General features: G+C 41.4%; 1 protein-coding gene across 5 annotated transcripts in view; it reads left to right on the top strand.

Moving 5' to 3' along the window:
* Positions 1–15,492, top strand: part of MAK (male germ cell associated kinase) — a 95,639-nt gene that overhangs the window by 74,351 nt on the left and 5,796 nt on the right. For 3 of the 5 annotated variants that reach the window (XM_077492181.1, XM_077492182.1, XM_077492185.1), the window contains 4 exons: positions 3,127–3,242; positions 8,224–8,355; positions 10,796–10,921; positions 14,421–14,507. In XM_077492181.1, coding sequence (XP_077348307.1) covers positions 3,127–3,242; positions 8,224–8,355; positions 10,796–10,921; positions 14,421–14,507 — 461 coding nt within the window. The remainder of the gene's footprint in view (positions 1–3,126; positions 3,243–8,223; positions 8,356–10,795; positions 10,922–14,420; positions 14,508–15,492) is intronic. The other 2 variants (XM_077492183.1, XM_077492184.1) reach the window with 2 other exon arrangements.

The raw sequence follows: 15,492 nt of genomic DNA, 5'->3' as shown, positions 1-15,492 counted from the left end.
ACTAGTACAGCCTTGCACAATGTCCGTTGACAGCACAAGTGTATGTGCAAGAGCTGAAGAGAACGTCTAGTGAGTATTGGCTAAGGAGAGAAGTAACAGAGAGCAGTGGGGATCTGATACATACAGAAGCGCTGGATTAGTAGGAGTCTATCAGTGCTTGTACCTCTGCCAAAACAGTATACCGTATTGATCGGCGTATAACACGCACCCCAAGTTTAGGATGGAATTTTAAGGAAAAAAACTTTTAGGAGGAACGTTTAAGGAAAAAAACTTACATTTAAATGCCCATCAATGCAGCCTTATCAGTGTCCATCTGCAGCCTTGTCCATCATTGCAGAATGATCAGTGTCCATATGCAGCCTTGCCCAGTGCCATTTGCAGCCTTGCCCAGTGTAATTTGCGGCATGTAACTGTTTAAATTTGCCGCCGCCGAGGTAGACAGATCCTGTATACTCATATGTACTCAGCTCCTCTCGGCTCGTCTTGCAGTCCCGCCCCTTGACCCGACTCCTATGATGGACATAACATAGGTTCAATGGCGGGCCTGCGAGCGGAGCCAAGCCGAGTACACAGTACACTCGGCTCTGTCTTTTTCGGCAGCGCTCACTCCTCATCCCCTCAGAGACAGCAGGGAGGCGGGATGGCATGACTGTGAGCAGAGTCGAGCACTTGGCTTGGTCTTTTTCAGCAGAGCTCTGTCTTTTTCGGCGACGCTCTGTCTTTTTTCGATTTTCCCCTGATTTTAAGGGGAAAACAGCGTTATATGCCGATAAATATGGTAGTTCTTATCACCATAGGGGGCAATAGTATGATGCTCTCCTTTATGACAGCAATTATCAGACATATAAGTGAAAGTGATAACAGGTTCTCTTTATGTTTTGTCAGGAGCGCTGCACAGAAGTTTTTCAATGTAGGAAATAACATAGTACTTGCCCTTTTTTTGTATTTTTACATACTGTAAAGGTGGACTCCATGCAAGTATAAAACACAATTTTTGTTTTTATGTAGTTATTAACCACTTAAGCCCCAGACCATTTGGCTGGCCAACGACCAGACCACTTTTTGCGATTCGGCACTGCGTCGCTTTAACTGACAATTGCGCGGTTGTGTGATGTGGCTCCCAAACAAAATTGACGTCCTTTTTTTCCAACAAATAGAGCTTTCTTTTGGTGGCATTTGATCACCTTTGCTGTTTTTATTTTTTGTGCTATAAACAAAAAAAGAGCGCATTATTTTTATTTACTTTTTGCAATAATAAATATCCCCCAAAAATATATAGAAATCAAATTTTCCTCAATTTAGGCCGATACGTATTCTTCTACATATTTTTGGTAAAAAAAAACGCAATAAGCGTATATTGATTGGTTTGCGCAAAAGTTATAGCGTCTACAAAATAGGGGATAGATTTATGGCATTTTTAACTATCATTTTTTTTTACTAGTAATGGCGGGGATCCGCAATGTTTATCGTGGCTGTGACATTATGGCGGACACGTCGGACAATTTTGACACATTTTTGGGACCATTGTCATTAATACAGCAATTAATTGATTACATTGACTACATACATTACATTGATTACTGTAAAAATGTCACTGGCAGTGAAATTAGGGGTCAGGGGAGGGGTTAATATGTATCCTAGTTTGTGTTCTAACTGAAGGGGGGATGGGACTGTGCAGGGAAACTAACAGATCGCTGTCCATACTGTGTATGAACAGGCAATCTGTCAGTTAACTGCTCAGAGAACCGGAAACTGTGTGTTTACACACACAGCTGCCGGTTCTCTGTGTGCCATGATCGATCGCGGGAGCCCGGTGGCAATCGAGACCGCCAGGCACTCACATTGGCTCTGGGGGCGTGCGTGCACCTCCGGCAGCGTGCAAGTGCCCCCTAGTGGCCATTTATGCTACCGACGTAGCATAACGGCGATTCGCGCAGCGGAGCCATGCTGACGCAGTACAACTGCGACGGCTGGTCGGCTAGCGGTTAAAATATATATATATATATATATATATATATAAACAGCTAAAATAAGTACTGTACATGAATTTGTCTTAATATCAGCTTACTGCAATCCTCCTATACAGCTTTACTCTAAAATGGAGAGGGAGGATCAGTACATAAACATGCAGATGGAAAGAGAGGGATGACCTCATCCATCTGCTGCTGCTCCTTCCCTGTCTAGTTTTAGGTCGAAGACAGAGAGATGACCTAGCTATATTGGTTAAAGGGTTTGTTAACCCATATAACACAAAGAATGTAAGACCCTCTATTGGAGCCTGGCATTGCACACTCTACTTGTCTTGTAAAAAAATGAATGTTGTAAATACTGATTTAGAGCGGTCTTCAGGCCAGTCACATGACTTTCCGCCGCTGTATAGCTGTGATGGATGGATACTGCAGGAGGGGCCATGATCTCCATCTGAAGTCAGCCGGGGAGATCACATGGCCGCTCAGCCTCTCCTGTAATAGCCCTGGAAACCAGCCGAGAGTCATGTGACCGGCCTTAAAACAGCGCTTAATCAGTATTTACAATGCTTGTTTTTCTACAAGACAGGTGTACAGTGTGCTATGACAAGATAAAATAGAGGGGCTGGCAGTGAGAATTTCACATTAGTTATTTTGCTAATATCGGTGGGGGGCGTAGACGGAAACACACATACACTAGCTGAATGGCAGGAGGGGAGGAGGGAGAGGAGAGCAGAGGGGACAGCAGCGTGTGACGTAGGGACCACGGTGATCAGGGCAGAGCAGCCCTGATTTTCATGGTCTGTACAGAGAGGGCATACAGGAAGTGGCAGGTTCAGTTTTTTTTACAGTTTACAGGGGGCCAGATTACAAAGCACAAACACTGTGCTGTGTATTCTGCTTTAAAGGACCAGGAATTCAATTTTTATTTTTTATTTTTTGGGGTTAACAAACACTCTAAGTTGGGTCACCACCTTGGCTTTGTAGCAGGGATTTGTAAATCTCATGATAAGCTGGACAACAAAATACATTCTTTGGTAGGTAAATCATCTCTCATATACTGTATGTATAGAAGTTGCGTATTTAGCTGTGTTTGTGGAGTTCAGCTTTAATATGAAAAGTCAAATGCGTTGTACACTAAATACTGGTTCATTTTTAGCTTCACAGATTCTACTGATTTAAATAAAAGTGTAAATATGGTTACAGCAAGAACAGACTCTGGAAAGGCATTGTCTGCCAAACAGCATTACCTCAGACAGGCAAGATACCTACCAGGTAATCATTATTTACCATATTGCCATTATTGCCTGATTTACGTAAGCCAGTGCGCTCTGCTTTGCGACAATTGAAGAATGAAAGGATGGTCTGTACACACTTCACACATTGTCAGATATGGAGGGAGGCTGAATGAACCGTTTTCTATTTTTTTCTTTGACATGAAAAGTGTCCGTGTGTACAGGGGGTGTATGCCATATCCATGTCTGCATGTATATGCACCTTGGTAGGCATAAATTTAGTTGTATGCAATAGAATGTTGTGCCAAACTGCCATATGAACAGTAGAAATAATGCCTTATTGTTGGGCCCCATTCACACTGTACTGGTGTGGTGTACTGCAGTGCATGTATGCATAGTCCTAATGTTATAAATCATGCAACCCAAGACAGCTATGAGTGCAGCCCAACACAAAATCTTAAATTTACTTAAAACTTTTGATTTTTGCCATGCTATCGGTTTTCGACAGCACCTACTGTATATTTGTGAGCAAATATTTTCAATGATAAAGCCCACGCAGGGCAAAATTAGACTGAAAAGATCTAATGAGCACCTTGAAAATTCATTGAGGATTGCTATTACAGAAATCAAACTGGATATTGGTGCGTCGTGCCGCATACACATGACTTTTCGATGGACTAGGTCCGGCGGTCTTCCCGACGGACTTTTGGCAGAGGTCCGTCGGACTTTCTGAATGAACAGACTTGGCCACACACAACCGGGCTAAGTCAGTTCGAAAGTCCATTTGTTTTGAACATGATGACGTAAACGGGACTAAACAAGGAAGTTCAATAGCCAGTAGACAATAACTGCCCTTGCGTTGTATTTGGTCCGTCGGCCTAGCACACAGACGAACGGTTTACACGCTAGAGAGCCGAGTCCGTCGGACAGATTTGAAACGTTTTATTTCTAGGGGAAAAAAAACGAGTCTGCCGGAAAGTCCGATCGTGTGTACGTGGCATCAGGTTATCAAAAACCGTGTCAAATACTTTTGTGTTGCCCTCTTTTCCTTTTATGATAAAAAATATTACAAAGAAAGTGAAGTTTTATTACTCAGATAGGTACGTTATTTATATCAGTGATCAAAAACTTGTGATTTTTATTGGTCATCAGCTATCCCTATTGTTAGTGTATTTTATGTGTGGCCCAAGACAATTCCTCTTCTTCCAATGTGGCCCAGGAAGATCAAAAGATTGGACAAATGGGAAAGTGGCGCTGTTACTCGATTAATAGTGTTAAGATCTTATTGTCCATTCAGAGAAATGCAGTTCTAATTTGGAGATGAAATAATAATGATTAAAAAGCAAGTAGGAGAAAAACCTTTGTGTTTTCTTAGCAACAAGTCCATATTCCAGGTCAAGCCTTCGGAGGGGAGTTGGAAGCAGACTCCAAGTTGCAAAAAGAGAGACAGGAAATGTGCCACCAGATTAAAAACAGTTGCATTTATTTGAAACACACAGGTGCATACATCCACTTACATATAGTTTTGAGAATTCCCAGCACAAAAGTCCTCAGCGGCGTCAGCCAGCATTAGAGAGCTTTTAGATGTTTTTCCCATCAGATGGAGGGCCCCAACCCGCAGAACTTCCCTGTCTGACGGCATACACTGAGATCAAGGCTTGGCTCAGGTGCACAGTGGAACGCAGGCGTCAAACGTTGGTGACGTCACTGCCAATAGCGACAACGTTTCAGAGCATGCGCACTGCGTGTAGACAAACAGGCGCTCTCCTTCCTCAAGCTTAGGGGAACTCAGGCTGTATGCAGCCTTAAATGTGCTGGCCAATTTAGCTGCCATCTAGTGGTAGTAGTAGGTATTTGTCTACAAAATTGGTTTGTCTACACGCAGTGCGCATGCTCCGAAACGTCGTCGCTATTGGCAGTGACATAACCATGCTCGATGCCTGCATTCCACTGTGGACCTGAGCCAAACCTCGATCTCGGTGTACGCCGCCAGACAGGGAAGTTCTGCGGGTCGGGACCCTCCATCTGATGGGAAAAACATCTACAGGCTCTCTAATGCAGGCTGACGCCGCTGAGGACTTTTGTGCTGGAAATTCTCAAAACTATATGTAAGTGGATGTATGCACCTGTGTGTTTCAAATAAATGCAACTATTTTTAATCTGGTGGCGCCTTTCCTGTCTCTCTTTTTGCAGATCAAAAGGTTGGACATACCCGTTTTAAATAAATGGTGTTCACATCTCTGCTGTTTTGCAACACGATTTGGAAAATATCACCTGCCCAGTTTCTTTTTCTGCTCTACAGTGTTATAAGGTCCATAAATGTCTATGACATTGCATGAAAACATATTATTTTTGCGTTCTAATGTTCTGCCAAGCTAACTGGTAAATGTGTGGAATCACGTGATAACACATTACTGAAACATGTAACCAAAAGCAGGTGAACTGCATAGGTGTAAATTGATGAATTCTTCCACAAAGTGCAGATGTTTCTAGCAGGACTAACATCAGAGACAGCAGTGATCGGTACAGTTTCAGTTCCCAGCTAACTAATGATTTTTTTTTTCACTATATCTGTATGATCTCCAAAGCATCTTAAAATAATGTAAAACTGAGGCCATCAACATGAGCCCAAAGCCAATTCACACAGATGCATAGGGGTTGATTTACTAAAGGCAAATAGACGGTGCACTTTGCTGTTGCTCCAGAGCTTAGTAAATGAGCAGAAGCTCTGCTGACTTCCATCATGCAATCATGTGCAAGCAAAACTGTTGTTTTTAAAATGTTCCTTTCACATGATTAGGGATTCTTTGCGAAGCTTTACATCCTTTCCTAAGCTCTGGAGCAACTGCACTTTGCAAAATGCACAGTCTATTTGCCTTTAGTAAATCAATCACATAGGGTAACTGCAGAATTTCTTACTTCACAACTGCAATGTTCTAAAAATGAAAATACCTACTCCCGATGTATTCTGAATGTCTGTCAGGACCTGGCTGCCTTCCATTGCAGAGATGACTGATAAAACACCAATATACAGTATGTCTGATTTTCAATTAAAGTGGGTTGTAAACCTCAGACATGAAGTATGAGCAAAGAATATCCCTCTCTATAGATCTAGAGTACTAAGTGTAATTTCTGTCTGCTGCCTCCTTCCTCTGCTATCAGCATGAATCACTTCTGACAAGTTTTCCTGACACCAAGAGGAAAAAGGTGACAGCGGAGGGCACAACCCGTGGTTGACAGCCTCAGTTCTGTTCCTGTGTGATGGAGGGGGTGTTCCTCCACTCCAATCAGTGCTAAGAGCTCTCCTCACTGATGTAACTTCAGCTCTCCACCCCCTGAGTTTCAGAGCTGAAAGATCATATATAAAGTCTGGACTTTGAATTGACTTAGAGAAAAGAAGGCTGCAGATAGACAGGTACAGCCTATGTAGGGGGGTTTATTTAATCTCTGTGTATCACCCAAGGCCAGTCACTTCACTGGGTATATGTAAGGGTTTACAACCACTTTACAATAAAATCAAATGTATGGAAAGTTTCTGTGTGTGGTATTACTTGAAGGAACTAGTCATATCCCAGGAACATTTTCTGGTGCCGAACTCATCCCATGCTCCCATGTGTAATAGGTGGCATCATTCATTCTTGCAAGGCAGGGTAGGGTGAGGCCAAGCCCAAGTGTCAACTTCCTTGTAGAACTTGGTCTTTGCATATAGGACCACCCTTGCTTCAGGGGCTCCTAGGGAGCGCTGAAAGGTACTAGAAAGAAAGAGAACCGAGTAGGTACACTTTCCATTTAACTCATTGGTGCACATCTCTAGATAGTAAAGGCTTTTATCTTTATACTGTATGCCTTCACTCCTCCCAAGAACACCTTTTCGCTATCCCCCTTGTCACCTCCTTCCATGCTCGCTTTCAGGACTTCTCAAAGACTCCCCTATCCTCTGGAACTCTCTACCTCAATCTGTTTGGCTAGCTCCTACTTTGTCCGCCTCTAGACAGAAACCTGAAAACTCATCTCTTCAGGGAAGCCTAACCTGCCTCTCTCTAACAACTGAACTTTAAAGTGGAAGTAAACCCTTCTATCGTTTTCAGTCAAGGAAGCTGCCATCTTGGCCGCTAATGATTCTTCAACTGCCATAATGCTGCACATGTGATCAGTCATGAAACCAGACATTGGATGGTTTGAAAGTTTGGTTGAGAGCACAACCAATGTGAAAGTTAGCATTTCTGGCATGCCGGGAATGTAAGTGTTTTTTGAAACTGGGTTTACTCCCGCTTTAACCTTCTCCATCCTTTAATTCCCATACACCTAGTACAGTGGTTCTAAAGCTAAAATGTTTTATTACAAATAATGCATTCCTTGCATTAAGGTGAGAAAAAAAAAGTTTTATCACTTGCTGTGTCCGCCCCCCCCCCCCCTCCTCTTTCCCTAAACACTTACCTACAGTCCTACATTGATCTAGCGCTGTGCCTGGCTGCATCTCTTCCCTCCCCTCTTCCTGCATTCACAAGCTTCACTGAAAGCAGCAGGAGCCGTTGGCTCCTGCTACTGTCAGCCAAATCCTGTGAGAAGGGAGCGGGGGGGGGCGGGTCCAAGCTTTTATGTGTGTATCTATGGGTGCACACAGGCCGGCTCGGGAGCCCACCTGCATTGTTGTGGGGGCACACACAGAAGAGGAGGAGCAGTGGGGTCCCATAAGAACAAGTAAGTATACCATGTTTATTATTTATTTAACCTAAAAAAAAATAGCTTTTAGAAACTCTTTAGGTTTTGTATCATTTGGTCCTCCCCTTTCGGTTGTAAGCTCTCATAAACTGGGCCCTCCTAAGCCTTTTGATTTGAATTGTAATTGTATTGCTCCTTATATTGCACAGCACTGTATAATAATATAATCTGGGCCTCTTTGTGGCTCCTATGAAATTGAACTGTGTGTTCCTCTTCTGCTATGTGTGTAGGGGTCCTTTGCACATTTGTATTTAACCAGCTTGGAAATAAAATACTTTTATATATATTTTTTTATTTAGGTATGAATCCCAAGAATGTGACGCTGATATCTACTAATAAGGAAGCTACCCATTCTACTTGGGGCAGTTCTCTGTCCACTAAACCTCTTGCTCCTATTAATGGTGGAGTGACGTTAAACAGAAACAATGCAGGTAATAATTATGCTTAAAGCATATAAAAACCCAAGAACACAATATATTATATTGGAGTTTTCCTAGTCTATAGATGTGGTGGCTGCTTTTTTTTTTCTTTTTCACACCCGGCAATCCTGTCAGTAACACACTTCATGTCCTAGGGTGACAACATTGTACTGTATACAAAAGAGAAACAGCATTATCACCCAAGGGCAGGACTAATGAATACCTACCCCTCTCCATAACTTTGTGAGGAAGTGTTCTGTAGTCCACACAGAAATGTAGGACTGACAACTTTGTTTGGGATTTCAGTGCAGCAGAGGCACTGTGATGTCAGGCAGGTTCAACAGGTATTTTTTACACTTATGGAACAAAGATAATGTAGCGCCTCTCCCAATTTCAGGGGGCCTGGTGGTGACACAGGGAGGGACGACATTCCTCCTCAGGGTGCAGGTTACTAGGTGTGGTGGGTGGTGTACAAGGTAGAAAGATGGGCACCAGTCACTTTTATGCTTAAACAGAGAGAAGTTTATTTCTCACAAACAGGAAAAATGTGGGTGAGATGGAGGACACCCTTGGTCAAAAACAGCAGAAACTAACAGACCAGCAGACTCCTTAGACAAAAATATGTAGAAACACTAGATAGCAGTACAGGATAAGGGCATTTAAGCTGGAACCAGCAATCTGTACTTTGTAGCATAAGCTGTCTCCTATAGCAACTGAACTTAACTCGCAGCACCATATGCAGTTTCTTTTGGATCATTTCGGTATTGAAGTCCTCCCAACCACTTCATAGTGTCTGGCTCATGAAGAGTCACCTCTAGTGCTTCCTTAGAACTCCATCCCTCTCAGCATTGCCTCCAGGTAATGAGCAGGCTCTCCCATGGTCAGGCATCAGGCCTACCCTGCTGGAGCTGTTCCTCACACTCCCACCCAAACTGTAGTCTGTGCAGAGAAGACCTAGATCACATGACTTTCTCCAAATAAATACCTTCTCCCAGCATTTATAGAGGCCAGTACTGATTGGCCAAGAAAGGTATGTTTACTCCTAACCTGAATTCACTGTAGCCTATCAAAGGCAGCAATGCCACCTATTGGCAAAAGGGAGAAACCACAACTGAAACAGGCTTAGGAGGAAACTTATTTGATCTCCAAAGACTACAAATTAGCCAGGCTAGCTACCACCCAGCACAGCTAAATTTAAACTGTAGCTCTGTTTTAGGATGAGGGTGCTACAATAATAAAACAGTTTTAACTGTATTTTAACTGGCCAGAAGGTAGCAAGTAAGAAAACAAGAAGTTAATTGTAAGGCTTTACATAAACTATAATAACGACAATAGGAATGTACCATGTATAATGCCAATGCATTCACACCTTTTCGATTAAATAAGGCACATAATCCCATGTCATACTATTATTGTATTATTATGAGGAAATTATATAGCGCCAACAGTTTACACTTTACACTTACAAAATAAAGGGAGACAGTACAGTAACAATACAATTTAATACAAGAGGATTAGGGGGCTTTGCTCATAGGAGCTTATAATTTAAAAGGGACAGTCAAGTGACACAAAAGGTAATAACTATGAGGAATGAACTGATGAAGAAAGTATGTTTTTAGATTGTTAGGTAGAGATGAAAGAGGCCTCCCTGAAGTGATGAATTTTCAGGGTCGCCTAAAGGCTGACAGAGTAGGGTATAGCCAGACAGTTTGTGGTAGGGAGTTCCAGAAAATGGGAGAGCCTCTGGAGAAGTCCTGGACCTGAGCATTGGAGGAGGTGATGAGGGGACAAGAGAGCAGGAGGCCTTGGGAGGAGTGAAGAGGACAGTTTGTTATATTTTAAGTTGAGATTGTTGATGTAGCTTGGGGTAGAGTTGTGGATGGCCTTGTATGTTGTTGGTATTTAAAAATATTTTCATTGGGTGGGCAGAAACCAGTTGAGGGATTGGCAGAGAGGTGAGCATTTGGTAAGGTGGATGAGTCTGTACTATGTGATCTCTCAGTTTTTTGTAGAATGTTTAAGACTAATTTAATTTACCCAGATTTGCTCTCAAAAGTGCCTATGAGATTTTGTTCTGCAAACATGCTACGAGATTTATCAAAATATTTAGTGACTAAATTCGGAACTAATAGGAGCAAACAACTATTATTTTATCAGTCTGGTACTGTGAACTAATACAAATGATATAAATGTTAGAACTCACAAAAGAGAATATCACCGGATATGCGGTAGATCACATGGGCATTTAAAGCAGACATTACCTTAATTTAGTTGTTTAGATGACCTTGTTCATTAGTTTCTGTTCATATCTGGGGATTTGCATACACTGGGAGTCTCATAACCAACATAAGCCAATAAAAAGACATAACAAATATATATCCATTAAATGATAACTTAAAAAATGAATATATTAGAAGATACTGTCATGTGATAGTTTAATTCCTCTTTCCAGGTACACTGGCGGGATTCGCTGGCCCTACATACAACACCACAGCAGGATACATTCCTTCTTTTTACAAGAAGGAGGTTGGATCAGCAGGACAGAGGATACAGCTTGCAGCAATTGCACCAACTACAAGTAAGATTTTGTGTGTGAAAAATATTTCCATAAAGGCAATACACAGATATGTTGTATGGGTCAGTACATGGGAGTTCCAGATAATAGCGCAAATCCAGCTGTCTTGAAAATCTTGCTACACTCAGATACAGTTCAGGGCAGGGGGCTATGTGGAATCCTACTGATAGTAAACAAGTGCTTTAGGTTGCTTCATACTGCTCTATTGAAAAAAAACAGTAAAATTGCAAATGTGTTTTTGCCACGATTATGGTGCGTTTTGTGAAAAAAGTGATGGGACTCCAAAAAAGCAACCGTGTTTTTTCAGCATTTTAAATCAGTTTGCATTAATTTAGGACCCCTTTCACACCAGGGCATTTTGCAGGCGCTATAGCGTTAGAAATAGCGCCTGCAATCCGCCCTAAAAAAGCTGCACCATTGTCTGTAGTGTGAAAGCCCGAGGGCTTTCACACTACAGCGGTGAGCTGGCAGGATGTCAGGGAAAAGTCCTGCCAGCAGCTTCTTTGGAGCGGTGAAGGAGCGGTGTGTTTACTGAAATCAATGGGGCAGCGCTGTAATACCACCGGCAAAACGCCGCTATTGCGGCGTATTGCCGGCGGTTTCAACTCTTTCTCGGCCGCTAACGGGGAGGAAAAGCACCCCGCTAGCGCCCGAAATGCGCTGCAAATTCGGAGGTAAAACGCAGCTAAAAATAGCGGTGTTTTACCGCCCATGCTTTGGGCGGTGTGGTGTGAAAGGGGTCTTAGTGGGAGGTTTGTTTTTGGTGCATTTTGTTTAGTGCACCAACCATGCACCAAAAATGCAGCAAGCAGGACTTTTAAAAACGCAACTGACTGGTGTGAAGAACCCTGTAGGATTTAATGATCAAGCATTTTTCTTCTGCTTTGGTAAGGCAAAAATGGAGGAAAAACTGATCAGTGTGAAATGGGCCTTAGGCATCAACTTATCCGGGGTCCTTGTACATTCAGTAAAGAAATAGTCGCAGTAGTATAATACATAAATTGTTACATTTCATAAACAAATTAACATCAACTAATCAACTTCTAAACAGAAAAGCTAAATCTTGCTTATTCATCTTATGCTGGTTATCTAGTTATCAATCTGATAAGTTTGATGAAACAATCATTTTGATGCTCTGATCGAATTTACAGTTAACAAAAACACAACATGAAATAAGTGAAACTTTTCCTCATATTTGGGGAAATTCAAACTTTGGCATTTGTGAATGGAACAAGTGTCTCCAATGGAAAATATCCCCTCTATTCCTGTACTAGTGATGACTGTAATATTTTGGATTTGCACTTGCCTTATCTCCCAGTAGCAGTGGTTTACATTATAAGTGTGCGCAGAGTAAATCTTCTCACTGGGGACACAGACATAAATAAAAGCCCAACGGAGATTCTTACCCAACTCCATGATAGCCAAATGGAGAAAAAAAAAGTTTTCCTAATGATATACTTTAAAATTGTTTAAAATAATTGGCTTTATTGGTTGATTTTATTTACATTTGATGGCCAGCATAATAGGGTAGTTCTGCATGTGGCCTGTCTAGTAATATCTACTGGTAAGTTCACAAAGTAGGCCCAACAATCAGTAGAGGAAGAGCAAAGTGTGACCTCCAAAGGTGCCACTAATGATGACCCTTTTTCGAAGCATGTCAAATATCAAACAAGATTCTAGAACAAGCCTGTGGGTCTGGGCTAGAGTAATCTTCGGCATGTGTCACCTTTGTTCGGGTCATAAATGTTTCATCCCCCATAGAAGTCTATGGGAATACAAAAGCAGCTTGAAACAGGTCAAATCGGGGTCAAATCAGGTTGAATGAGCCTGTCAATGAATTTTGAATGAACTCAGAAGGATCTTAAAGTGGAACTAAACCCATCAATTGAATAGTGTTGGGAATGGAACTGTCACTTGTGCTTGTTTTCCTAACCAAACTGTCAGATCATTAAATGGCTGGCATCATAACTGATCACATGTGCAGCATCATGGCAACAGAAGGTCAAACAGAGACTAAGATGGCAGCTTGCTTGGCTGAAAACGATAGGAGGACTTAGTTCTACTTTAACCGGTTCCTGACCAGCGCATGCCGATGTACGTCGGCAGAATGGCACGGGCAGGCATATTGGCGTACAGGTAAATCCAATCTTTAATGCTGCCCTGCCATCGCGTGCATTTCCCTGTTCTGCCTAGCAACTAGTGACGCTGATCTCTGCTCCATGTGATTGGAGCAGAGATCAGTGTTCACTAAATTAAAGCCCAGCCCCCCACAGTTAGTAACACACCCCTAGGAACACTTAACCCCTACACTGCCACCCACTGATTAACCCCTTCACTGCTAGTGTCATTTACACAGGAATCACTGCATTTATATAGCAGTGATTGCTGTATAAATGACAATGGTCCCAAAAATGTGTCAAAAATGTCCGATGTGGACAAATCGCTGATCGCCGCCATTACTAGTAAAAAAAATTTTTTTTTTTTTATAAAAATGCCATAAAACTATCCCCTATTGTGTAAACGCTATAACTTTTTTGCAAACCAATCAATAATCAATTATTGCGATTTTTTTTTTTTTTTTTTTTTACCGAAAATATGTAGAAGAATACGTATCGGCCTAAACTGAGGGAAACATTTTTTTTATATATATATTTTTGGGGGATATTTATTATAACAAAAAGTAAAAAATAATGCGTTTTTTTTTTCAAAATTGTCACTCTATTTCTGTTTATAGCGCAAAAAAAAAAACCGCAGGGGTGATCAAATACCACCAAAAGAAAGCTCTATTTGTGGGAAAAAAAGGACGTCAATTTTGTTTGGGAGCCACGTCGCACGACAGTGCAATTATCAGTTAAAGCGACGCAGTGCCGAATCGCAAAAAGTGGTCTGGTCTTTGACCAGCAAAGTGGTCCGGGGCTGAAGTGGTTAAACTGTTGTCTAAAACTAGATCATTGACACAGCCCGAAGTCCGTCAACAGAGGCCCTTGTAGTAACACTATCACCTAGTTTTGCTTGCTGAGTCCTGAGTGTAGCACACATGAAAAGTTGTTGAATAGTGTAAGCAGCCTAAGTATATATGTACTACAATGTTTTATTGGGATTTACAAGGCTGTAGTTTCTTGCACTTCTTGCATATATTTGCACTGTTTAAAATCCATTGCAATGTGCTGTAGGGTGGCTGCTCACACCAAATACATTTTACTTTGATGCAATATAGGATGTGGTGTCCCCAACATTTTAAGCACATTGGTTGCCTGCATGTAGGGGAAGTGGGTACAGCCAATGGTGGGAATAGCTAAGAAAAACACTTATATCAACTACAATTTCTAAGTCCTGTTTTTATATGTATGAAAACTGTAGCTTTATATCATATTCAGACATGTTTTCAAATAGTTCTAATTGCTGCACAGCACTTTTCTTTGTCTTCTTACTACTTATACTATTCATTCTTTCTTCAACTTTTATTTGTGTTTTTTTCTGTCCTTTTTAATTCATTTTTTAGCTGTACCCATTGATGCTGTTAACGGTAAACCAAAAATTATTAAACCTAAACCCAGCTGCCCCAAGGTAGTCACTGAGAATAGCTCAGGTAATCGGCACTCTCTATTTTAATCCCCTCTTTCCCTAGTTCTAGTCTTGTCTTTATGTATTTTTAGAAAGATTTGATACAAATATACCTTCTTTTTTTTTTCTTTTTTTAGTTTAAATCATCATACTGAGATTTCAGAGATGTCACATTATAAATACACATACATAGAAATATTTGGCTTAGGTCAGTGCTAGAGTAAGAATATTGCAAACCTGGATAATTCTAAATACGGTGAAAAGTACATAAGCATGGCAGCCAATCCGCTTCTAACTTCAGCTTGTACACTTAAAAACCTGAAAGCTGATTGGTTTCTATGCACAGCTGCACCGGATTTTGCACTCTCCAGTTTTAGTAAATGAACCCCTCAGTCTGGAAGTTGGGTGGATCCTGCACCTTCTTTGTCATCTAGTGTTAGTTAAAGAATATGCATCCACTGAGGAATATTAAGCATCAGCACAGAGTATTCAACTTTAAATCGTATATATGCGAGTCTGAAGGAGATATGTCTGTATACTTCCGACCAATTTTTCAGATCCTTTATCTAATTGTTCTAATGAAATATGAAATGAATGGGAGACGGCTGTTATATGCAATACTTTTATACAGGATTTAATTGTTTTATAGGTTTCCTTTCACAAGAGCTTTATTGAAGCTTAGCATATACAAAATGTATTCAAGAAGCAGTTGTTTGAGGAATGAAATCTACCATATGTACACACTACTCAAGATACATAAATACATTGAGATGAGAATACAAAATACAGTATAAGCAACCAACTATATAAGGTTCAGCAGTAGGAAGCCTAATGTTGCTGGGAAGAGTCCCCACGGGGGGTGGGGGGGGGACATAGTAATCATATTGAGTCCTAAAATTTGGCAGCCTAACGTGAGTGTCCCACCAATGAGCTAGGGTTGGAGACCCTAGCCCTCAAATGTTTTCTCAGCAGTAAATGGGATCAAAGAATCCTGGTAGGGAGAGGTATTG

Source organism: Lithobates pipiens, unplaced genomic scaffold, assembly GCF_037356315.1.
Source record: "Lithobates pipiens isolate NorthernLeopardFrog02 unplaced genomic scaffold, aLitPip1_a1.2 Scaffold_19, whole genome shotgun sequence".
Taxonomy (NCBI): domain Eukaryota; kingdom Metazoa; phylum Chordata; class Amphibia; order Anura; family Ranidae; genus Lithobates; species Lithobates pipiens.
The sequence above is the reverse complement of the archived record's forward strand: the minus strand, read 5'-3'. Positions and strand labels throughout refer to the sequence as shown.